Genomic DNA, 26224 nt, shown 5'->3' with positions numbered 1-26224 from the left:
GTCCCCCTGATCTCTATCTTCTCGTTTAAGTTTCAGTGTTATGCGGATGACACTCTGCCTTTCAGGCTCCTCTCCTCTCTCTCACTCATTCCTGACTGTCCGCGAAGGATTGGTGCGCCTCCAATGATCTTAATGCCAGTAAGACGGAGATCCTTCTCATTGTGACCCATGCTCCCGCTTTCCCTCTCTCAATCTGACTGCCCTCCTTGCACCCTCTTCCGTCGCCTTTCTGTGAGGCAAAAATTCTTGGTGTCATCTATTTTTTTTTTTTTACAACTTTATTTATATTTGCACACAGGTTATGCACAAACTTTAGCAGCTTACTTTGATTATACAGACATATTACTTATACAGTTTATTAGCCTTCTGTGTTCAGGTTCTTCGGTTCACTGAGGTCAGCCAGATATTGCTTGTATCGCGACCATATGTTTCTGGGTCTACTTTGTGGTGTGACCAAGTCAATATACAGTTCCTCAGTATCATTAATCCACACCATATCTCTGTTCCAGTCTTCTATTGTAGGGGGTTGTACGTTCTTCCATCTCATCAATATGACCCTTTTGGCTATGAGCAAACTCAGATTCAATAATTTCCTCCACGTCGGATTCAGTTTCCCTTCTGCCCCCAACATACAAACCCGTGGTGTCCATGTCACCGGCTGGTCTGCCATCTTGTCTAGCGCCCGGCATACCCCTGACCAATAATGTCTCAATTTGGTGCAGTCACACAGCATATGGAATATATTAGCGTTTCCAGCATTACATCTTGGACAGGCACCATTCAATGTGGGGTATATCTGTTTAAGCCTTAATGGAGTGTAATGTATCCTGTGCACTATTTTATAGTGTATCAATTTAAACCTTGAGTTACACGATATCCCTTTCAGTCAGTGTGCAAATCCGAGACCACTCTTGATCGTCTATCGGTTGCCCCAAATCCTGTTCCCATCTCCCTTTAGCTGTGTGGTTTATCGCAGGGCGTGTTTGTATTATAGTTTTGTACAGCGTAGAGGCAGTGACCTTTTGGGTACCTCCTGTGAATATATAGCCTAATGCCATATTTATTTCTGGTTCTTCTGGGAATGTTGGGTGGGTTCGTTGTGCCATGGTTGTGACTTTGGAGGGGTTGATTGTATTGTATTGCTTCGGGGTGGGTCTGGACATTCTTTGCAGCACCCCTATCGCCTCTCTTTCTTGTGGTGACAGGGAAACGTCAGTAGGGTTAAGAAAGGATGTGGCCCATCTTGCCGCCTGTTGTGCCTGCGCTGTCAAGTAATAAAGTTCCATGTCCGGTGCCATCACTCCTCCCCTTGGATATGTGTCTGTCAGGACTCTCCAGCTTAGTCTAGGGTGTCCTCCCCAAGCAAGATTTGCGCAGGCGCTATTGATTTTGGTGAACGGTGCGCGGCCGGGCCACATCGGAACCGTGCTAAAGAGGTAGAAAAGTTTCGGTAGTATCACCATTTTGATTAAGGCTAATCGTCCCGCCATTGATATTGGGAGTACACTCCATCGTTTCATTTTAGCGCAGAGGGTGTTCGCTAGTGTCGTGTAATTTAATGCTCGGGATAGTTGGGCCGTTCTGGCTATGTGGGCCCCTAGATACACTATGTGTATCGGACTCCATATAAGTCCGTGAAGGTTCCGGGGTCGTGGTGTGGCGTCTGTGAGCGGGAATATTTCAGATTTGTGGGGGTTGAGGCGTAGTCCTGAGTATTCGCCAAATCTTTCTACTTCTGCCAGGATCTTGCCGAGCGTTCTGTCCCGGTTTTTTAGGTATAAAAAGAATGTCATCTGCATATAGCGTTATAATTTGCAGTTTGCTTTCAAGCCATATCCCAAACGAGCTGTAATGAGACCTGTGAATATCTGCCAGTGGTTCTATAACTAAGGCAAAGAGCAAGGGGGAAAGCGGGGCAACCTTGTCTGGTGCCTCCCAACAGCTCCAGTATGCCCGTGAGGGCTCCACTCACTCTTATCCTCGCGTGAGGCCGAGTATATAGAACCCTGATCCACTTTATGAATTGTGGGCCAAACCCGTAGTTTTGCAGTACTCCGAATAGAAAGGGCCATGAGACTGTGTCGAAAGCTTTTCTCATGTCTAGGGACACCGCTATCCCTTGAGTGGTGGCAGGAATGGAGGTCATTATTTGATGGCATCGTCTAATATTAGTTGCTGTGGATCTACCCGTTATAAACCCGGCCTGGTCTTCATGTACCATGTATGGCATATATGGTGTGAGTCTCGTTGCAAGTATTTTGGCCAGAATCTTGGCGTCAGTGTTTATTAATGATAGTGGGCGATATGATCCACATCCTGTAGTTGGTTTACCGGGCTTCAGTAGAAGCGTGATAATTGCTTCTCTGGTGGTTTCGGGGGGTGTTCTCCTATTTCCAGAGCTTCCTTCCAGGCGGCGTGCAGTCTGGGTATAAGGACTTGACTAGACTCCTTATAGAACTCTGCTCCTAGCCCATCTGCGCCCGGAGCTTTTCCATTGGGAAGAGCTTTAATTGCTTCATGTATTTCGGCCTCCATAATGGGTGCCTCTAGTAATTCTCTAGTAGATTCTGATATGAGCGTTGTTGGTATCTTGGAGAGGTATTGTTCAATCTCGATGTCTGTGACCGTGCTCTGGGGGGGGGGTATAATTCTTTATAGAATTTATAAAAAGGGCCTTTCACTTCATTCTGGTTGGTGGACACCGTACCATCTTCTATTTGTATACAGGGTATGCTAGTGGGTCCCCTTTCTCCACGTACTGTTCTGGCCAGTAATTTCCCAGGGCGCTCTCCCTCCCCGTATCTACGTGCTGCTATAGGCCTATCAAAGTATCTTATCTCTTGGTCTGCCGCTTCCCGGTACTGCTCCAGTTTAGTCTTAATTTCAGCACCCAATTGGGGGGTCGGGGTCGCGGCATATTGGGTTTGTAGTGTTGCTAATTGCGTCTCAAGCCTCTCTAGTCTGGCCCTGATGTCTTTGAGGATTCCCCCTTTGATGGATATCGATTGGCCCCTTATACAGACTTTAAACGCTTGCCAAAGCGTGGCTTGAGTTGAAACTGAGTGTTCGTTGATCTCAAAATAGTCCTGCACGTATTGCGCCATCGAGTTTTTGTATACTACGTCCCTTAGTGCTGCTGGTTTAAACCTCCATGGCGGTCTTGGAGTGGCCTTGTCCTTGATTTGCAATGTTAGTTTTATCGGGGAGTGGTCAGAGTAGGTTCTGGGGTATATGTGAGCTTTCGTTGCCCAGGCCATGCTATCCGTGTCTATTAACCACAAGTCGATCCTGGAATGCATATCGTGGACTGTTGAGTAGTATGTGTATTCTCTACCAGTAGGGTTTAGCGTTCTCCAGACATCTTTTAATTGCAGATCTGTCATTTGTGTGTTTGTCTGTGCTGCCTTGGTTAGTGTTCTGTTTTTTGTTGACGTACAATCTAACTGTACGTCCAGAATTGTGTTGAAATCCCCACCACACATTACCCGGGCTGTGGGGTATCTCGATAATTTTTCAATTCGGGTTGGTCAATATTTGGGCCATATATGTTCAGAAAAACTATTTCTTTGTCGTATAGCATACCATGTACTATAACATATCTCCCTTCGGGGTCGCGTTCAGTCCCATTACATACGAACGGAATTGTTTTGTGTATTAGTATTGCCACCCCCTTGCCCTAGTGGAGTAGGTCGTGAAGTATTAGAGTGCCCCAATTCGTAATCAATTGGTCTCCCTGTCGAGGGCCTATATGTGTCTCCTGGAGGAAAATCATCTTGGCTTTTTGTCTATTGAGGTAAGCCATGATCTTCCTTGTCTTAATCCTAGATCCCAACCCCCTGACATTCCAGCTCAGAGCATTGATAGTTTCGGTGTTGGGCTTATCCATTATCTCTGTAGTATTTGCGATGTTGTGTGTCTCTATATGTCTGTATTTTGGCCTGAGAGTTTCTGTGCCTGGTACCTGTGTGCTTTTTGTGCTTACAACCTTGATTTTTTAAACAATAATCAAACTCCCCCAGTCTTTTCCCTCACAGTTCCCCGAACTTCAACCGTGCCTAGATTTCCTCCCATCTTCCCATCCCACATCTTCTCTAGCACCTGCTACAGGGGGGGCTGCGGCGTTTCCTATGCCCAAGCCATCCATTATTATAAGCGTTGTCTCCAGTTCTGGTCTGTTGCTCTCCTTTAGTTGGCATCTTCGAATCAGCATTTGTGTTATGTTTCTTTTCGTTGTTTCTCGACATCCGTAGTATGTGGCTCCTGACTTGGAGCTATCTCTTCGCTGTTCCTATTTCCTTCTTGAACATAATGTCTGCGAAGTTGACTCTGATTTCTCCTATTGATTTTACTTCCATTTCAGGATTGTCCTTTATTCAGCGGTATGTGCGTCTCTATGAAGGTTGCGGCTTCCTCAGGGAATGTAAAAAAGTACGCCTTATTTTGATGTTTGATCTTGAGTCTGGCAGGATAGAGCATTGCATATTGTATCTTCCGATCACGCAGCATCTTTTTGATTCCTGTGAAAAGCTTTCTCTCCTGCTGGACTGCTAGGGTGAAGTCTGGGTAGATGCGTATTGTGCTGGTTTCCCACTTAAGCTCTTGTTTCTCTCGTGCAGTTTTTAGGATCAGGTCTCTGTCTCTGTAATTAAGTATACAAGCTATAATGGGCCTGGGGTATGCTCCTGGTTTCGGTTTTGGGGCCAATGTTCTGTGCGCCCTTTCCACCATGAATACTGGCGACCATCCTGGTTCTCCTAGCAGTGTTCGCAGAAGATTTTCCACCGCTTTCTCCATCGTTCCTTTAATTGCCTCTTCCGGAACACCTATTATACAGATATTATTCCTCCTTGATCTCGCCTCTAAATCTTCACACTTAGATTTAACTGTCCTCAGTTCATTGGCCATCGTGGACACCGTGTTCTGCAGTGTTTCCATCTTGTCTTCTACTCCCGATATTCTGGTTTCTGCCTCTGTCATGCGAGACGTCGTTTTGTCAAGCTGTGTTTTGATGCTTGCAACACTTGCCGTGATTCCTTGCAGCTTCTGTTAGCGTCGCAAATCCCTGTTGCATAGCTTGGAACACCGCTTGTGGGTCCATCATGGAGGCAGCAGGGGTCTGTTCAACCTGTGTTTGCATTGCCTCTTCTTCCTCGGGCTTGGAACCTTTAGGCATTGTGGTTGTGTATTTCTCAATTCTACCCTTGTTCCTTTTCGGGCCAAAGCTTTTGGGAATTGTCTCTGGTCTGGGAGCTATGCCTGTGTATGTCTCCTCTGTATACCTTGTTATTATATTCACGTAGCATGGGTTTGGTCGGTGTCCCGATATTCCTTGCGTAGTTATCTGCCAGGATCGGGGTGTTATTGGCCGACCGGGGGATTTGTTCAAGTCCAGTTCAGTGTGGGCTGCATTGGCCTCACTCCGTGGGGTCGCCGAGGCGCGGGTTTGTGTAGTATCGTGTCACCTCTGTGGCAGGGGGAGGCAATGTTATTTGCGCCCCTTATTTAGTCACTCTTTAGATGTGGAGGGAGCAATCTCAAGCCGGCCTTACCCCGGTTTCAAACATCAGTCTCTTAAAGCCAGCACCGGTGGGTCGACAGTCGTCCACCCGCCTGCCTTCCCAACTCGTCAGTTGAACCGCGGTCCACCCGCAACCCAGTGGTGATACGCTGCAACGGCCGTGCGGCCTACCTTTCTGTTGTGGGCCGGGTTCTCGGATATTCTCTTCTTGTGTGGGGAAGTCGCTTTGTTGTGGGTGGCAGGGGGTTGGCAGGGCGCTCTACGAAGAGATGAGCACCCCCGACACGTCCCTCCGCGCTGAGCGATCTCCGTGCATCGGTTTCCGCCTCCGCTTTTGCTGCTCCCGCGCCGGACTCCTCTCGATCTTGGGCGAGTGCGCCACACCTTGTCCCACTCAGCTACGGAGTCCCGATCCTGCGAACCGCTGTTCCTTTTTACCCAAGATTTCGTGTGGGCGGTCTTGGTTCCCTTAAAAACCGGAGTGTATAAATGTTATAAGCAGGCTTTGTGGCCCAGGATATCGCCGGAGCTTACACGGACGCCGCCATTTCGTTCCGTGCTCAACAGCGCCCCACCCTTGTTGTCGTCTTTGATTCCACACTCTCATTCTCTTTTCACATTACAGACCTTGCCATAAAGGCCCACTACCAGCTGCACCTCCTCTGAGATATTCTTCCTTTTCTTACTTTCCCCAGAAGCTCATTGTCTCTGGAGCCTTGGTTCTCTCTAGGTTGGACTACTGCAACAGCCTCTTTCTCAATCTGCCTTCCTCTACTGTCCGCCCTCTGCAACTAATCCAGAACAGGACCGCAAGACTTAGCCTTGGTCTCAAGTCCAGGGACCGTATCTCTCCAGCCCTGAAATCTCTCCACTGGTTCCTGGTGGCTGCAAGGATCAAGTTCAAGACCCTCTGCATCGTCCACAAGGTTTTCTGGGCCTGGGCCCGCATTACATCCAACTCTCTTGCAAAATACCCTCCTTCTAGAGCCCTTAGCTCAGTTACCTCCAACTCTGAGGGTTAAACGCTTCTCCAAGCAGAGAGTGGGGGTTAGATCTCTCTCCTCTACAGGTGCCTCCCTCTGGAATGGCCTCCCGTACCCTCTCAAACTAGAGCTGCTCCCTGAAGTTCCGAACGCTGCTCAATACCTTCCTTTTCTGCTTTGCTTTCTCTCTCTCTCTCTCTCTCTCTCTCTCTTGCCTGCAATCTACCTACCTGATTGCTGCGCTGACGGGTTGCTTGGCTGCCCGCAGAGTCTCACTGGGTACCAGGCTCCCCCAAGATCAGTCTCCCGGACACTGCCTCAGGGCCTACCGCGCACCTAGGGGCTGTAATTGTAACCTCTACACCCCCCTGCCTCCTTGCACTTACCCAGAGCTGCACTGCCCTGGCTGCACTCACTGAGAGCATTGCTGCCCTGATTGCACTTCCTCTTCCCTCTCCCTGGCACTCGTGCCCCCACCCCTCGCTCCCCCCTTCTCTTGCCCCCACACTGTTGCACTGTCGCACTTGCAGGATCTGAAGGACACAAGGCCTAGTATGATCGTTTGTCTTGTCCTCTCTCTGTTCTCCCCCCCCCCACCCCCTTGTTGCTCCTAGAAACACTTGTGTACAGGAGCGTTAATAAAGTCCGTTGATGAACTGTCCATGAGTACATCGTCAACGACTCCATCTATGAAGTCTGCTCTTCCTTCTATAGCTACAATGCCAAGGCCTTTCTTCACGCCTGTCACCTTTTACTACAGCTACAATTACTATGCCCAGGGTTTCTCTGCTGCCTAGACCTCTGTCAGCGGTTCCGATGACTGCACCTCTTCCTGCTCCGCAGGTTCCAGTCGTCACAACATTCCCTAAGGTCTTGAATTTAGTGAGGGGCACGCTTTCAGCTCCAGGCTTCCTGCCCAGGCCCACCAAGGTCTCTAGGGATCCATACCAGATCGGAGGAGGACCTGTCTGAGCGATTTTACTCAGATCAGGAAGGCAGCCAAGGAAACTTGACCCCATTCTGCCCAGGCCTCATCAGGGGGCACCGGCCCGCTGGCCTTAACAGCCCTCCAAGGGACTCCGGCCTGGCTCCTGCACCAAGGGACATGTCTTTGGACATCATGAACACCTTGCAAACACTGGTGTCCGATATACCCACTGCTCCCGCTCCAATTCCAGCAATAAGCCCTCCAAGGCCTTCTCGGGCTCAGCCAACACTGCCTTATAAGGCCCCAGTTACCCCTCGGCCAGTGTTGCTGCTCGCAGTGATGGAGGAAACAGATCAGATTGGCACTGGCACGGACACCTATACCACTGGTGTTCGCATGGATGAGTTAGATGACTATGTTCCTGTGGATGGGGAGCCCCCAAATGTCGACGTGCCCCCCAAATGTCGACGTGCCCGCCAACGTCTCTCCGCCTGATGAGATTGTCTCCTTCCACTCTCTGATATCTTAGGCTGCTAATCTTTCAACTTGGTGCCGGAGGAAAACAAAACGGAAGGCTTCCTTTTTGAATGATGGGAGTCCTCCAAGAAGACCATCATCTCAGTCCTCCTGTTGGACAACGGATAGGCAGTCACGAAGGCTCCAAATACCACTCCTGCTAAGCGTGACCGGTTGGAGAAGTACTGTGTCCGCTTCTCGACTCCTAGGTGCCTCAGGCGCCAGCCCTCACCAGACTTGGTTGTCTCGGCCACCGCCAAAAAGAGGTCTTCCCACCCCTCTTCTTCGTCCATCTTTCCTCCGAACCAGGAGAGTAAGAAGCTAGATCCCGCTGCAAAACGCATCATCATCATGGCAGCATCAACCATAAAGGCCACCAACGCCTTTGCCATCTTGTCAAGGTACAATTGGGAGCTGTGGTCTAAGTTGAGGCCCATACTCGACTTATCCCTGATGAGAATACCAAAGCCCTAGCCCTGTTCCAGAAAAGGGAGGCATCTTCCGACATCGATTTCACTGTCGCTCTTCACATTGTGACTCCGACTTTTGCCATATGTGGAATGGCGTGACCCTCCATCCCAAGCTTGACTCAATGCCACCAACTTCCACACAGCGAAATGCTGTTTCATGGCGACACCCTGTTTGGCCAGGCGGTCGACGAAACTCTTCACACTATAAAGACTGACACTGTGACGGCGCATTCCCTGGGCACCCTTCAGCAGAGGAGGCTGTCCTTTCATTCCTCCAAAGGGAGAGTCTTCAGGTCCTCAAGGAGGCTTATAGGGAACACTCCCAGGCCTATGGCAGTGGCACACACTGTAGTAACCCCCCGTCCAGGCCGCAGATGCCAAAGCAGGCCTGAACCGTCCAAGGACCCGCACCCCCACTTCTGCACCACAGTGGGAGACCGACTATTCAACTTTGTCAATTAGTGGCAAAAGATCTCCAGACACATCGGTGCTGATGTTCTTCAGTAGGGACGGGGTTTAGAGTTTCAAGGCCAGTGCCCCCACGCTCCTCCTTTCGTGCGAAAAGAGCTGCACATGGCATAGCTGCTACAGGAGGTTCAAGCCATGCTATGCAAAGGGGTGAGAGAACTGGTCCCTCGGCACCTCCAGGGTCCTGGAGTGCACTCCAGATTCTTTCTGGTGTGGGTGAAGTCGGGAGAGTGGTGACTAATTCTAGACTTGCGATGCTTCAGCAAGTTCCTCAAATCCCAAAAGTACAGGATGGCCACTTTGTGGCATGTGCTCAGCCGGCTGTAGGAAGGGGATTTCCTGCCGACTCTCGACTTGAAGACGTGTACTTCCACATCCTCATTCATTGCAAGCACCGGAAGTTCCTGCATTGAAGGCTCTGCCCTCTGGCCTGAAATCGGCCCAGAGGGTATGTTCACCAAATGCTTGGATCCGGTGGCAGCGCATCTGCGCCGCAAAGCAATCTATGCTTACCATTACTTGGATTGACTGATCCGATCCTGCTCTCATGCGCTGGCAACCCAGCACACTGCAGAATCTATCCAGATCCTGACTTCTAGGATTCTCAATCAACTATCCGAAGTCATGCGTGGCGCCATCTCAGAACGCACTGTTCTTAGGTTCCCGGCTCAACACTCTAGTGACTCCCTTGGAAGAGAGGGTGAAAGCCATCCTGGGAAAAGTCCAATGGCTATTGGAAGCTTCAGTGGCAGCAGTCCAGCCCATCAAGCACCTGCTGGGGGTGATGTCTTCCTGCATCCATCTAATCCTCATTTGCAGGCTACAGATGAGTTCCTGAATGCCAGGTGACAGTTAGTCAATGGCACGTGGACCGTCATGAGTGCCCTCAGTCGGGCATTCCGCCAAGCCCTGCAATGGTGGTCACTTCGCCTGCCTCTTTCCCAGGGTGCTCCTTTTCAAATCACTGCCTGTCGGGCAACTGTCATTACCAACACCTCCCTAGAGTGTTGGGGAGCCCACACAGGGCATTTGCACGCTAGAGGACGTCCTGGAACTGCAGGCAGTCTTCTGGGTCCTTGTCTTTCCAGCTTCAGGGGAAGATGGTGTAGATCTTCACATTCAACACCTCCACCATGTTCTACATCAAGAAACTGGGTGGGATGCGCTCACTGGAGGCACAGAATCTATGGCGCTGGGTCATTGTTCAAAGCATCTTCCCTGTCCCTTTTTATATGGCAGGAGTCCAAAAGACCACTGTGGACTCTTTCAGCATGAGCTGCAACCCTGCCACAAAGGACCTTCAGTAAGCGCAAGTGTCTCTCCCTTCTCTCCCTCAGATCGACCTCTTTACAACAGCTACCAATGCCAAGTGCCAAAAGTTTTCAAGCAGGTATCCACAGCCAAGGAGTCTGGGGGACGTCTACTCGTTCCCTTGGGAGGACCTTTTCCTGTAGGCTTTCCCACAGATTCCGCTGTTGGTACGAGTAATCCACACACTTTGCCCCTGCAAAATGATCCTCCTTGCACCGGCGTGGCTCAGGTAGAAATGGTACTCCATTCTCCGCCTGTTGGTGGTTAAAGCCATCAGATAGCCCTCCTCTCTAGAGAAGGAGGGTCAATCCTGCACTACAACCGAGCCTCTGAGCCTCGCCGCTTAGCTCTTGCAGCCCTAGAATTTGGACACTACGCGCTGCTGTTTGAATGCAAGAACATTCTAGCCAAGGCCAGGGCACCCTCTACGCTTGCTTGCTACAAGTACACGGGGAAGCGTTTTACAGTGTGGTGCCGGACGAAGAAGATTGCTCTGCTGTGTGTAACGGCTCACAGCTTCTCCCGTATCTGCTCTCGTTGGCCAAGGCTGGCCTTACCCATGCATCCGTCAAGGTCCACCTGGCTGCCATATACCGTTCACCTGGGCTCCGGGCTAGCTCTCCTTGTGGTCGTACAGGCCTGTTATGTAATTCCTTAAGGGCCTCTTCAGGACATTGCCGCAGGTGAAAGATCCTGCCCCTTTGTGAGAGCTAAACGTAGCACTGCCCAAACGGATGGGGCCTCTGTTTGACAACGTGGCTTGTTACCAAAAGAACACTTCATATTCAGTGCATTGTGGCCTCCCAAATGCTAGCCATGCACAGTAAACCGTTTATTTGCCATTTATTGCAAACAATTTGTTTTCAGTAAATGTAAAAAAAGAAATGTCAAACATCCCCCATATTCGCCGGCAAGGTCGGGTACCCAACTAATAGTACTCGCCCTTCAAAAATGTTCCTCGCAAATGCGAGTGGGCTGGTAGATTTAGCAGGCCCTGCCCATGCTGGACAAGGAACAAGTTACTCACTTGTAACTCTTGTTCTCCAGCATTGGTCTTACATGGATTGAAATGCAAACCCTCCCTCCCCTCCCCTCCCCTCTCTGGCTCTTCTTGGTATATACTGCCACTTCACAGCCAAATCTGAAGATGTCCACCCGTGGTGGAGCTTAGGAGGATGAGTGTCATTGGCTGGGGCATTATGACTCGGTGACACTGATAGGCTTTAGAGAAACACACACACAAATGCACACGCCCCCCCGGTCTAGGGTTGTATAATGTAGAAAAAAAGTTACCTTTGGACTTTCTTGCGGAGTGTAAAGACACACTCAAGGTATGTTATTTGATATTTGTATAGCCCCTGTTAGGATGAGTGGTAGTAGCATATGTTTCGCCGGGTTGCTGAATTAGTTAATTTGAGTGGGTGAATATCCTATGGATGGAATGCACTGTTGTTAAAACCTAGTGCTGTAAACATCATGAAAGATGCATATTGGGGAGCCCCTTCCCATGAGGCCAGGGAGGTGAGGCCACTACCTGTTAGTCCCCCTGGGGGTCTTACTCAGCAGGTGAATCTCATGGGGTGGGAGGCCCTTATTGGTTATGGGATTAGTGACGACCTGGGGGGGGGACACAGTATATTCATGGCCCACCTTACCTTAACCGACCTTACTCACCAAAAACCTACAACACCATTCCTAGCGTTTCTATCTGTTTCCTTAAAACCAGTAAGGTAGGAAGTACTGGGACGAGGAAGAGTGTGGACTACTCAAGGGGCTTATATCCCTTATGTACTGAGAAATGGAAGAGAACTGCTGACTCACTGGAAGTCCTCAACATCAGTACTGAGACGAGGAGGAAGTGCGAAAGCTTAAAGAGCGCCTCCATAAACCATACTGACCGGTCATAGACTTCCTATTGGCCAAGAAACATTTCAAATAGAAGATGGATATTCAAACAGAATGAGATCAGGAGAGGCCAGAGAGCAGCAGGGACTCGCTGCAGAACCGCTGCAGTTCTGGAATGATTGAAGAGGCCACAGAGAAGCAGGGCACCGACGCGAACCTTGGAATTATCAAAAGAGGACAGTGTAGTTGTCGCAGTCCCTGGAATGCCAGAAGACGCCGGAGAGGGGAACCAAAGCCCGCAGACAACCGACAGACACTACTATGCACCCCGAATAGTGTGGGGAAAACCGGAACAGTCTCCAAAAGGCAGAGAAACCACATGAAAGGGGTCTGGGACCCGAGAAAAAGAGAAACCATAAAAGGGTCTGGCACCCGATGTGTGGAGTACCTGGCAGGATAGTGAACCAGGTACAAGTGCTAAGATGGAGAACAGCTATGAAGGGTCCGAGAACCACAACAATAACTAACTGCCTACATCATAGTTACAGCACCTGGCTGAGTATGGAACCAAGTGGGCTATGAACACTGTGGCACTGTGAAGAGTTTAAGAAAGTCCAGGGGAAGTGAGACGTACCCCCAGGTGTTAATAAAAGTTGTGAATGAAGCCAAGAGAAGGAGTCATTCTCTTGGCCTTGTGAACCGGTTGCAAGAGGTTAGGGGAAAGGAGACATACGCCCCAGTCTTGATGAACATTAAGAAAGGAGCCAAGAACAGGGAGTCGCGGTCTTGGAATTTTGATGGGCCTGAAAAAAGGCCAGGAGAAGAAAGACACTTGACATGACATTGGGAAAACCCGTGAGAAACTTGTGAAAGGCCAGGGGAAGTGTCATCCCTCTAAGACTGTAAAGATGCAAGACGTTTGTACTACGTACCTTGCTGGGACCCCAACACAAGAAGTCTTTTGAGACTTTTGATGTGTATCCTTTGAGAAGACAATTTTGTTTGCATCACCCAGAGCTGAACTTTGGATTTTCGTCCAGAAGAAGGGTGTTGCATTTCTGCACCAAGTAAATCACCCCTCTTTCTGAGTTAAGTTATCTTGTAAGGGCTGGAAATAGGTTTTGGATACAGGACGGTGAACTCTGTTATAGACTGACACCCTGACAGGTTTCTTCGTATTAGTTGAGGCAGGGAAACCTGGGTCAGTTGGGGTTCTTTTTTATTTGCTCACTACTAAGTGTATAGCTAAAAGCATGCCACCTGTGTATCGGTTTCCTACTTCTAGACCCTAGGCGCTACCCTATGCATATAACATAAATGTTTTTTAACGCTTGGCCCAAAGTAAAGTCTAAAACTTAATCTTCAAAGTCCAGCTTTCTAGTACAACAAAATATATGTTTCTGATGTTTGTTAATCTGCTTAGAATCACATGCTGTGCATAGGTCCGACATCCAGTGGTCACTGCGGAGTATTGCATTTTGTTTTTCGTAGTCGAAAAGGGACGTCGACAAGGCGTGTCTGAAATACTATCCCTATAGTGACGTGCGTTGTACCCACAATCCTGCGTTGTACCCACAATCCCTCACGCGTCAAGGTCCCTCAGATTGTTTTTTTCCGCCCAGCTACTGGTCGCCTTTACGCGGAGCTCCTCGAGAGACATTGCAGATTTCATCTCCTTGACCTTTGGTCGTTTTCCTATTTAATATATAGCACATCGATCCCTCCCTCGACACAGTTGTGAAGCTGTCTCCGCCGAGCAAGATCTTCGATGGAGGGGACGAGCGGAGGAGATCCTTCGGCGTTGCCGAACACGTGGCCTGGCCTCGCAGGCCAAATACAGTAGGGAGAGCGGGGTCGTGGGACATCTCTGGTTCTTTTCTGAGAATGCCTTTCCTTTTCCCCTTCCTTTCCCTTGGGGTCGTTATCACGATTTATTGCCTCGGCTATGGAGAGGACACCCTTTAGGTTTTGCCCACGTTGCAAGGGCAAGTTTACTTGGAAGGACAAGCATTCACCGTGTAACCGCTGCTTGCCCCTCGATCACAAAGAGGAGGGTTGCACGGCTTGTCGGCTTCTTAAGCCAAAGACTCTAAAAGACCGTAGGGTCAAGAGGTGGGCGGCTTACGCTATGTCGAAGGCCGATTCTTCACCCGCCGCTGCTACCACCGACAGTGACGAGGAACGTGATAACACGACCTCCGCTACGGAAGTCGTAGACCCCTCTAAAGAGCGCTTGCGCTCTTCGTCGTCTGTCCCCAGCCCCGACGGGCTCGGCTCACGCCCTGCTTATGGGGATGAACACCCCGGCGACACTGACGCACACGATACCACACATAAGCACACAACCCATGGCTCTTCTTCGTCGAAGACGAAGAAAGCATCAGCGCCCAAGGAGACGCAGGTTCCACCGGCGGCCTCCTCGGACCGTTCAGGTTCGAAGCCCCTCTCGCAGCCGCGACCAGCGACTGGGCTTTCGGCAAATAAGGGCGCCGCCCCCAAACCATCGGCCGGTGCGCACCAGCAGAGAGCGCACGCTGCCGTAGAACGATCGACACCCGTAACGTCGAAACCACAGCCCTCCGCTGACAAACGAGTCGCAGAGAGCTTGGCGAGGATCGTTGTAGCCGACGCCCAGAAGCATACGCCGAAAGACACGTCGAGCTCTACGCAAAGGTCGAAAGACACGCCGAAAAAGCCTGAAGAAAGACAGGGACTACACCCTTCAGTCGGGGGGGACCCCCAGCACACCGGAAGGCTTTTCGGAAGGCGACGGGACACTTTCCTCGACGTTATGGGAGAGGTCGAGCCGTTTTCAGCTAGATGACACTAATTTTCCCCCGCTAGACCGCTCAGGGGTACCCCATGGAAAGGCTCCATCTCTGCATGGAGAGAATGGAGAGGTTTATGAAGACCCAGAACCCTCCCACTCCCAAGAGAACAAGAGAAGGGCCTCAGGAGGACCCCAGGGCCAAATATCCGAGACTATTCAATCCCCAGCAGGACACAGCCTCAGATTTCCATAATGTGTATGACCTCACTGGTGAGGAACAATACTTGGAGGAGGAGGATGAATTTGTGGACGATGAAGGACAGAACCAGGAGGAAGGTCTGGAAGACCGCCCAGACATGGTAGGAGAAGGCTTCGGAGAAAATCCAGAAGAAGGATCTTCTCATCCCTGGCAATCCCCATCAGTATATTCGGACACTGATGTCCTGAACCTAAATCCTCCTGACAATTCATCTGTTAGAAAGCCCACATTCAATGCCCTGTTGCGCAGAGCAGCAGCACACTTCGAACTGGACACTGGGGAGATCTCTCCTGAAATAGACTTTGTGGAAAGAGTAATTAAGGAGAAACCCCCGGTCAGCCAGACCATTCCCCTCCTCGCTTCAGTGAAGAGAAGAATCATCCCTTCGCTATCCACACCCGCACTAATCAGAGGAGTTAATCCAAGAATTGAAAAACTTTTCACTCCTTCACCCTCGGACCCGCTGTACATCAGGGGACATTCCATTCTGGATTCCCTTGTAGTAACTAATACAAGGAAGAGGGCAGGGGTGCCGCTGTCCACCAGCGAGGCACCACCTGACAAGGAGGGCAAGAGGTTATATGCCCTTGCAAAGAGAGTCACATCCTCGGCTGCCTTTTCGGCAAGAATTGCGAACAACAATTCTTTGCTAGCTAGCTACACGGACGCACAGTGGGCCAAACTGCGCAAAGACGCCGAAGAAGCGCCGGAACCACTACGTACACGCCTGCTATCAACTATTGGCGAAGGAACCCAGGTCAACCAGAGTATTGTAAAGAACTCTCTGGATGCTGCAGAGACAGCGGGACGTTCCCTGGTTCAGGGAATACTCCTAAAACGCCATGTATGGCTGCGCAACTCAGGGTTCAAACCGGAGACACAGTTGTCTTCAATAAATAAACCTGTTGAAGACTCAAACCTCTTCGGGAAAGCGGTGGATGAGGCTCTGGAGATGGCTAAAAAAGAGTTCGATACTATCAAAACTTTTGACCAGATCTCTAAGCCCACTACCAGACGCGGCTATGGCAACAAACGCTTTTTTCGTGGCCAACGCCAACAGCAGAATCAGCAGCAACAGTACCCTGCCACCAATTACCAGACCAATAGTGGGCAGTACAGCCAAAGAGGCCAGCGCCGTGGCAAAGGGAGAGGTCGGGGGTCCACCCCCAGAGGCTCCCAAGCCCCAAACAACACCAAGTGACGCGAAGATTCGCGTCCCCTCCCATGCAACACCGGTCGGGGGCCGGATAACATCCTTTCTTCCAGCATGGGAGGGAATAACGTCAGACCGCTGGGTACTTTCCACCGTAGCCCATGGATACTGCATTGAATTCAACGGTTCCCCAACATACAGACCCCCGAGGGGACGACGCATGACACCAGAACACCTTGCCATCCTTCTCCAAGAAGTACAACTACTGCTGGAAAAAGGAGCCATAGAGGTCGTGCCTCTATCTCAGGTAACGGAAGGTATTTATTCAGTGTACTTCCTTGTACCCAAAAAGGATCTAACCATGCGCCCTGTATTAGATCTGCGCCCAGCGAACAAGTTTATCAAACCCCAGAAGTTTTGTATGGTGACCTTACAGGAAGTGATCCCACTGCTATCACAGGGAGATTACATGACAACATTGGACATGAAAGATGCATACTTTCATATTTTTAATGTTGCCAGCGCACAGAAGATACCTCAGGGTCATGATAGAGGGCAAACACTACCAGTTCAGAGTGCTACCCTTCGGCATAGCATCGGCACCAAGGGTATTCACGAAGGTACTGGCAGTGGCAGCGGCCCACCTGCGCAGGTTGTCCATCCCAGTTTACCCTTACCTCGACGACTGGCTCATAACAGGGGATTCTTACGAAACGTGCTTCTCCGATACCCAAAAGACTGTAGACCTTTTGTTCCAGTTGGGCTTCTCCATCAACGAAAAGAAGTCCAGCCTAGACCCCAGCCAAATCAAACAATTCCTAGGGGCTCTAATTCAAACGAAGGACGGCCTCGTCTTCCCCTCCAACGAGAGGGTCCAAAACCTGCTGTTTCAGATCCCTCAATATGTGACCGGTCGAGAGGTGACGTACGCAAAGCAATGCGCTTGCTAGGCATGATGGCGTCGTGTATTTATTTGGTACTTCACGCGCGCCTGCGCATGCGCCCTATGCAAGAGTGGCTCAACAGCCAGTGGTGTCAGGCCAGCGGACTATGGGACGATCTAGTGGTGGTCTCGCAGGCCTTGGTTCTCTCGCTACGGTGGTGGACAAAGGAAAACCTGGAAAGAGGGAAACCCTTTGCCACACCCGCGGCGGAAGCCACTCTAACCACAGACGCATCCCTCACAGGATGGGGGGCTCACCTATCACATCAGACTGCTCACGGAATGTGGACTCCGAACGTAGCTTCCAAACACATAAATCTACTGGAGCTACTAGCTGTGTTCAAGGCGCTAAAAGCCTTCCAGGAACACCTACAAGGCAAGACTGTGTTGGTCCTTACAGACAGCACCACAGCCATGTACTACATCAACAAGCAGGGGGGCACCCACTCTCCAGGACTGTCCAAACTGGCCCAAAATATATGGAAGTGGGCTCTCAAACAAAACATGTTCCTACTGTCACAACATGTACCAGGGGAACTCAATCTGCTGGCAGACAAACTCAGCAGAGATTTCCCCCCTGCCCGAAGAGTACGAATGGCGACTGTACGAAGACATCGTCTTCGACGTCTTCACACAATGGGGATTCCCAGAAATAGACCTGTTCGCAACCCTGGAGAACTCACAATGCCAAAGTTACGCCTCCAGGTACCCCCAGAACCAATCCAAGGGGAACGGTCTGTCGATGCAATGGTCAGGGAAATTTGTTTACGCTTTCCCCCCCCCCCCGACTCCCCTTCTCAACAAGGTGGTGCACAAGATGCACCAGGAACAAGTGACCATGATACTGGTGGCCCCAATGTGGGCCCGACAGCCATGGTTCGCTCACTTGATGGAGATGTCTCTATCTCCCTCAGTGAAACTCCCCTGCCCGTACAGCATGCTGTCACAAGACAAGGGCAGGACTCTGCATCCATGCCCCCAGAACATGAACTTAGCAGCTTGGCTCCTGAGATCATAGAATTCGGACATCTACAGCTCCCGCAGAGATGCATGGACATCCTCAGGGAAGCCAGAAAACCTAACACTCGCCACTGCTATTCTAGCAAGTGGAAGAGATTTGTCATCTGGTGCAGAGGAAAAAGCATCAACCCGATTGACTGCTCTCCCACACATATTGTTCTATACCTGACCCACTTATTGGATTCAGGTCTAGTGTTCAATTCCATTAAAGTCCACCTAGCGGCACTTTCTGCATACACCACTTCCCAACTCAAAGTGTCGTGGTGGACGATCCCTGTTATAAAGGCCTTCATGGAGGGAGTAAAGAGAATACACCCCCCGATAGCTGACCCAGCTCCCGGATGGGACCTTAACGTGGTACTTACCAGACTCATGGGCTCACCATTCGAACCTATGCACAAAGCATCTCTTAAACACCTCTCCTAAGACTGCTTTTCTAATAGCTATCACCTCCATCAGAAGAGTAAGTGAACTACAGGCTCTTTCTGTTCTAGACCCCTTCGTTACAGTTCACAGAGATAAGGTGGTTCTACGCACGCACCCAAGGTTTGCTCCGAAATTCATCTCGAAATTCCACGTAAACCAGTCTATAGAACTGCCAACGTTCTTTCAAAATCCTTCCAACTTGGGAGAAAAAAACTCTGCACACACTAGATGTGCGCAGAGCGGTCATGTTCTACATGGAAAGAACCAGACCACTGAGGAAGACTAATCAGTTCTTCGTCTCGGTGGCAGCAGGAAGAGAAGGGGATGCAGTTTCAAAGTCCACTATTTCTAGATGGATTGTTCAATGCATCACTCTCTGCTATACTCTTGCTAAGAGAGAACTGCCCTTTAAGCCAAGAGCACACTCTACTCGAGGCACGGGGGCGTCCATAGCATTCATTGCAAATGTTCCCCTTGAGTCCATCTGCAAAGCGGCTACCTGGAGTTCTGTGCACACCTTTACAAAACACTACTGTCTAGATGCACACTCGAGATCTGACTCCCAGGTGGGACAGGCAGTATTAAGACATCTTTTCTCTACTGTTCCTTCTCATAGCCCACCGCCAACTCTGGGTACTGCTCGCTAGTCTATGCACAGCATGTGATCCTAAGCAGATTAACAAACATCAGAAGACAATGCATTACTTACCGTAAAAGCATTTCTGATGGTTGTATCTGCTTAGATTCACATACGCCCACCCTTCCTCCCCGCTCGGATGGAAGGAACATAGACTTCCTTTTATATCTCTCTTTTCTGTACTCACTCACGTCTAGAAGGCTCCCTCAGGGCAGAAAAATACAAACAGAGGGACCTCGACGCGTGAGGGATTGTGGGTACAACGCACGTCACTATAGGGATAGTATTTCAGACACGCCTTGTCGACGTCCCTTTTCGACTACGAAAAACAAAATGCAATACTCCGCAGTGACCACTGGATGTCGGACCTATGCACAGCATGTGAATCTAAGCAGATACAACCATCAGAAATGCTTTTACGGTAAGTAATGCATTGTCATTCCTTTGGGACGGTTTTTGCAGTGGTTTCTCAGTCTGGGCTCTACTTCAGGCCCCTCTGCTTTCATCTTGGGTTTCCTAGCCTAGCCCAGTTTTTAGGCTTCAGGCTTTTCCTTGGCTTTTGTAACAATTACTTGTGGCTTTCTTAAGATCTCTGGTTTCTCCTGGTTCATAATAAGGCTCACATAGACCTAGACTTTCTCAGGATTCTCAACAGCCCCTCCACCCCCTCCCCATTTCCTGGACTCCAGTTCATTTGTACTTTGAGAAAAGCAGTTCCCTTTGTATGTTAAGTACATTTCATAGAGCAATGGAGTGCTTCACACAGCTGGTGCATTCATCTTGTAAGTTCACATGTTGCTTTCAAGGTAACGCCCTTCATATTGTTAATCACATTTCCCCACACCCACCTAATTTAGTCATTGGAGGTCCTTGATAGCCACACATCTGAAAGACTATCTTCTTGTGTGATATTCAAAAGCAACCTTCACGGAACAGAAGGCTCTGTTCCACTGCCATATCTTAAAGCAGATCTGTCATTGTATGTAATGCAGGCATAATCCTAATGTTCACGCTAAGGGTTTGAAACAGTTGTTCTCTCTTGGCACACTTTGTGCTTTTGGCAGATCTGTGTGTATTTGTTTTGTAGACATGATTCTGTTTGACTGCAGGTTTTTCTTTCTTATCAGGTAAGGAATGCAGGCCTCAAACCACAGGGATGTTGTTCAAGAGAAGACCGAGGAAATCATAGCGAAAGATATTCTGGCTGCGGATCTTCGATGTAGCTTTTTTGTGTCTGCCTTACAGAGCTACAAACGTGACTCAGTTCTGCGTCCTTTCCCGTCTCTCTACACCCATGAAGAGAATAAAGACTTTGATGCCTTGGTAAGTATGCAGCATGGAAAATAATGAATGATCATAACCAGTGCTCTAGATACGATTTTCAGGTGGGAGTATTTTACTCCCTATTTTTAAACTGAGATTTCAAGAGAGTAAAAATGACTTTTCTCCTTTCCAAGATAGTAAAATGTATGTGGCATCCAGCCGACGTGTGCAAAAACTGTATGGAACTCATTACCGTGCATCAGCTTTCTGCATTGTGACAGAATATATCTTTCATTATTTCTTTAAGGTTTGGCCATTTGATCTCTCCTGTATATACTTAAATGTTGAAAACACAAAAACCTAGCCAATTACAAAAGCAAACATGAATTGTCTTGTGTTTTGTGCTTCCCCAGCAGAATTGTCTTTTGATGTTCAATGAAAATCCTCATTTCATGGAGCTATTACTACCTAATAGTATGCCAATGTTATGGTATAATGATCCAAAGGGAGAGGCAAGGACTCTGTGCTAAAATCTATACCTAATCTCATAGTCAAATTGTTACTTATATAGCGCTTTTTGCAAAGCGCTGTACATAGAACATATTTATCACAATTATCACCAAACTGAAGTTGGTACTAATTTATCGACCTTGAAAGGATGAGTTGGCCTTGCTGGGATTCAAACCTTCAACCTACAGACCACGCACAGATTGCAGCAACGAGCGCTCATCCAGCTGAGTTATCTTATTGGCTAACATCCTTCAGAGGTCGGTAAACTGAGTATCAACTGAGATATATTAATCACAATGCCTAGATGTTGGATGAACCATGCATGAAGCGCTACATAAAGTTAAATACCTATCTGGTTTATCACATGGACAGGTTTTGCAGAGTTTCTATTTCAACAACAAATGTAACTTTCATTTGTTTGTTTTTGAGCAGTGCTTGCACTTCCTTGCGAGTCAGGTTTTGAATATTTTAATTGAAGTCTTGAAGATTGGAGAGGCTATAACACCTGTGATTGGTGTAATGACAATCGCTCACCCTTGAGCAAAGACGTTACTGCCACTGACCCTTTAAAGTAATGTACCACATTGACGGCAAGGTTGAATGGATGTAAACCAGACCATGCATACTTGTTTTTATAATTGGAGTGTAAATTAAATTATATGTGTACAAAATTTGCCCCCCCATGGTTATGCACACAGCACAGGAACTCTGAAAAATAACATTGTTCAATACTGGCTTGCCTTCACTGGGAAAAAATGCATAATTTGTGATTAATCCTCAATTGCAACTTCCATCGTATGTATTCTACAATCCTAAAATGCTAGGAAAATAAATATGCACAGTGTTTCTGTTTGCTCCATGAGCGTCTACCCACAACACAGAAGAAGCTGAATGGAAAGAAACCATTCCTTTTATCACGCTGTGCAGTTTCCTTTTTTAGAAAGACTTTGGCTTGCAATTACATCCATATAAATATTAATGTTAATTTTGAAGGTATTTGTAGTTGTACCGCGCACTGTCACCTACGGAATTGGTCCCCAGGCGCTCATGCGGATCTGTAAACGAGAATGTGGGTTGGGTTAGTATGGTAAAGAGAAAGTAGGATAGCGAGAGATAAGTGATGTCCTGTTGGCAGCTTCAGTTCAGTATACACCGTGCACTGAGCATTGGTGCGAGTATCGGATTGATGTCAGTCCTCGTGTGGTTTGTATGTTTGTTGCGGTGTGGTGAAGTGCGTGTGGCTTGCTGTGCGAGAGGTGTTTGTGTGGATTTCTGCGAGAGTTAAGTATGCAGAAGTTTTCAGATTTTTGGCTAGTGGGTTGTGTGTCTTGTAGCTGACCTTTTTGTAGTTTGGCTAGATGCCTAGATTTAAGAATCCTTTATGGCGGGCGAGGGCCTGGGTCTCACAGTACACCACGTTCCACCATACAAAAGAATGATGTAGGCCCCGCCCAGGTTCGAGCTTCCTGCAATGTGGTGGGGAGACTGTGGTTTCACAATGGACTATGTTTCACTATACAGTCGACAAGGATGGAGGCTATATCTAGACGTGGGAATCCTGCATGTTGGGAGAACGGGCCAGGTTCCCCGTTAAGTGGGTTTCAACATATAATAGGTAGAGGCTACATCCAGATTTGGGGATCCTGTAAAGTGGGTGAGGGGCCTTGGCTTCACGGTACATTACCTGTCACCATAAGGATAGACAAAGATGGAGGCTACACCTAGATTTGGGATTCCTGCAGAGTGGATGAAACACAGTCATATGTTCAGTTATGACGAATGCGGCACTTGCTACCAACAATTCCATCCAAGTGTAGCATCTGCCAACATTCGCAACTCTGTCCCGATGCGACGCAGGCCAGTGTTCACAATTCGATCCAAGTGCAGCAATTGCCAACATTCACACATTCTATCTAAGTCTCGCAGTTGCTAACATTCCCAATTCTGACCAAGTGTGGCTGTTGTCAACGCTCGCAGTTCCATCCAAGTGTGGCATTTGCCAACTTTCACAGTTCTATCCAGAAGTGGCACTTTCTAACATTCATAATTCTATCTAAGTGTGGCACCTGCCAACATTTCCAACTCCATCCAAGTGCAGCATATGCAAACATTCTCAACTCTGTCCCGATGCGACGCAGGCCAATGTTCACAATTCTATCCAAGTGTGGTAGTTGCCCACATTCACAAATTCTATATAAGTTTTGCAGTTGCTAACATTTCCAATTCTGTCTGTGGCCTTTGCTAAAATTCACGGTTCCAACCAAGTGGGGCATTTGCCAGCATTCATAGTTCTATCTAGATGTGTCAGTCTAACATTCTCAATTATAATCAAGTGTGGCATTTGCTAACGCTCATAATTCTAAGTGTGGCATGCCAACATTCACAAATTCTATCCAATTTCCGCAGCTGCTAATATTTCCAATTCTATATAAGGGCAGCACTTGCCAGCATCCACAATTCTGTCTGGGTGTGACGGGTTTTCGAGCCCGCAACGGCATGCATGAGGAAGCCCAGTATCATGGTGGTGAAGGGGGGGGGGCACAGAGGGACCACACAGCACAAGGCTCACCTGATGCCAAGGTGGAAACAGACACAGGGAGCCGGTGTGCCGATGGTTAGGCCCTACCATACTCATGCAGGAAAATTGACCAATAGGGTCCGGGGGGAGGGTGCAGGAGGAGGGACATAGGATGGGATGCATAGATTATGTATTTGCGAATGCATAGGATGGTGGAGGTCACCTTACTCCCGTGAACCATTTCGGACCAATCTCCGGTGTTAGGGACATGGAGAATGCACGGCTTGATTATTTCTAGGCCATTTTGGAGCTTAAGGCGCAGGCCTTGCACGATGTACTATTCAACAGAGAGGTTCTAGACATTAGTACCACTTTTTTTCAACAAAAATCTTTGGTCTGCCCCCTTTATGGGGACTATATGGGAGCCCTCCAAGGTTTGTCTACACAGTCGTTGTTTCGTTCTTAAACATTGTCTGCTCAAGGGGATTCGATATCTATTGGACGATCTTGAAAGGACATTAAAGTGGCAGGCTGGGTTGGCTCAGCCACTTACGGAGAGCACTTTGGCATCTATTAGGGTTGCCCTGGAACAGTTCTGAATAGTGGCAGATGGAGAATTGAGATATCTGGCCTTTCATCCTAGAGCCTTCAGTTATGGTGAAGAGGGTAAGCTCAGCCGTCGCTTAGCCTGCTTATTGAGGGGAAATGGGGCCAGACAGATATTGCTGTGATAAAGATCAGAATGGGCAGGTGGTGTCTGAACCAGAGTTGATGTTGGGAGTTTTCCATACGTTTTATGAGTCATTATTTAAGAACATCGAAGTTGAGGAAGGGATGGGACTGCTCTCTTGCCGATCTCCCCATGAGGCAGTTCGATTGTGATGCCGGAGCGACTTTGGATGAACCGATCTCCCTCACAGAGGTTTTAACCGCCATTACAAGCCTAACAACATCTACGGTGCCTGGTTCGGTCGGAATCGTAGCAGAATTATATAATGAGTTTGGGCCAAATATTGCTAAGTAGATGCTTCAGGTTTGGCAGGAAGCACTACAAACAGCCTCCCTCCCACGATGAGGGAACGCATAATTTATCTTATTCCCAAACCAGATAATGACCCCACAGAGTGTGCTTCGTACAGGCTCATCTCGTTAATTAACCTAGATATGACGATTTTTCTCAAGTTTTTGCGACCGGCTCCTTCCGTACTTATCAAGGCTTGTTCACCTGGGCCAATATGGCTTTATTCTGGGGCATTCCACTGCACTTAATTTGGAGGAGATGATTTGTGGTCCTAACACAGATAGACCCAGAGGTGCAGGCACTGGGGTCTTTGCTCAATATGGAAAAGGCCTTGGATTCCGTACCATGGAGGCATTTGTTTTGGTTTTGCTATTCGGCGTGCAGCTCCTATATTCGGGTATCGCAGCAAGGATTGGATTGTATGGTTGTTGGTCCGACTCGTTTTAATTGGGATGGGGTACTCGCCAGGGGTGTCCCTCCCCCACTGCTATTTGCTATTGCTGTGGCTCCTCTGGTGAACCGCTTGGAATGCTCCATGAGCAGAGCAGTATAGGAATGTGAGCTCTTATTGGGGGATTGATATACAGACTGTATTATTCTGTATGTTAAAGGACCCCACGCAGAATTTACCGCCTCTCACGGATGAAATAGAGCGATTTGGGGGAGGTTTCGGGTCTAAAAATGAATTGGACAAAATCCATTTTCTTTTCTTTGACAGACTGTGCATACAGACCCCAGGGTTTGGGTAGGTATAAATGTGAACAGTCATGTACAGTACTTAGAAGAGATAGTGAGTCGGGACCGTACATTGCTGTTGCGGAACAACCCTTTGGCGTACATGGGAAAACTAGGGAAAACGATAGATCAGTGGGCTGCCCTTCCACTCACACTGTTAGACCATGTTGCAGTGATGAAAATAATTATATTGCCCAAGGGCTGCTGTGCGCTCTACAAATGTGAGTAAATAAATATTGCCATAGTTGTTGGACTTCTTTTCTGAATATTCTAGTTTGTCCAGCAATGACAATTTTTAGAGCGCTTCAGTCATTGAAGATGAGGTTGGCTTGGCATCCCAAACCACTTAGGATAAGATGGGAAACGTTAACTAGATCGTCTGAGAATGGAGGTTTATATGCGCCTGATCTAGAGTTATACTACCTAGCTGCTCGCTGCTCAGGCTTCTTTCACAACATACTCGATGTCCGGATCCCCCTGTTTCTACATGTGCATGTGGAAAGACACTCCATATTCTTTACAGGGGGCATTGGTGATAGATGAAAGTAAACGAGAAATGTCTGTTCGACCCAGTGGCGTGTACCATCGGGGCCTGGATGCGTTTAATGAGTAGAATACAGGTACAGATCCCATATACCTCTGAACTGGGAATTTGGAATATTTGTGATACTGAAATCAGGGAGTCCGGGTCAAATATAGGGATAAACCATAAGTACGATTTCTATGCATAAGGCCAGTTTGTAAAATGGGAGCAGGTCGAGGATGAGTGTGGAAGTGTTTTTGTGCTGGATTTCCAGTATTTTAGGATTAGGGTGGCATTCTGTAGCTGGTCATCCGAGTTCCTGTTGGATCCAACTGTAACTCCACTCATGAAATATATTGTGACCTTGCAAGAGCAAGTGGCATAGTGTCCAACATCTATCGTATGGT

General features: G+C 48.6%; 1 protein-coding gene across 1 annotated transcript in view; it reads left to right on the top strand.

Moving 5' to 3' along the window:
- PARP16 (poly(ADP-ribose) polymerase family member 16) overlaps positions 1 to 26224 on the top strand; it is an 85875-nt gene that overhangs the window by 6023 nt on the left and 53628 nt on the right. Inside the window, exon 2 of the mRNA XM_069625109.1 lies at positions 20375 to 20570. Within this exon, the coding sequence (XP_069481210.1) occupies positions 20382 to 20570 (189 nt within the window). The 5' untranslated portion in view covers positions 20375 to 20381. The remainder of the gene's footprint in view (positions 1 to 20374; positions 20571 to 26224) is intronic.

This window comes from Ambystoma mexicanum, chromosome 11, assembly GCF_040938575.1.
Source record: "Ambystoma mexicanum isolate Mex_15411 chromosome 11, UKY_AmexF1_1, whole genome shotgun sequence".
Lineage (NCBI taxonomy): Eukaryota > Metazoa > Chordata > Amphibia > Caudata > Ambystomatidae > Ambystoma > Ambystoma mexicanum.
This window is presented reverse-complemented; position numbering and strand designations above follow the sequence as displayed.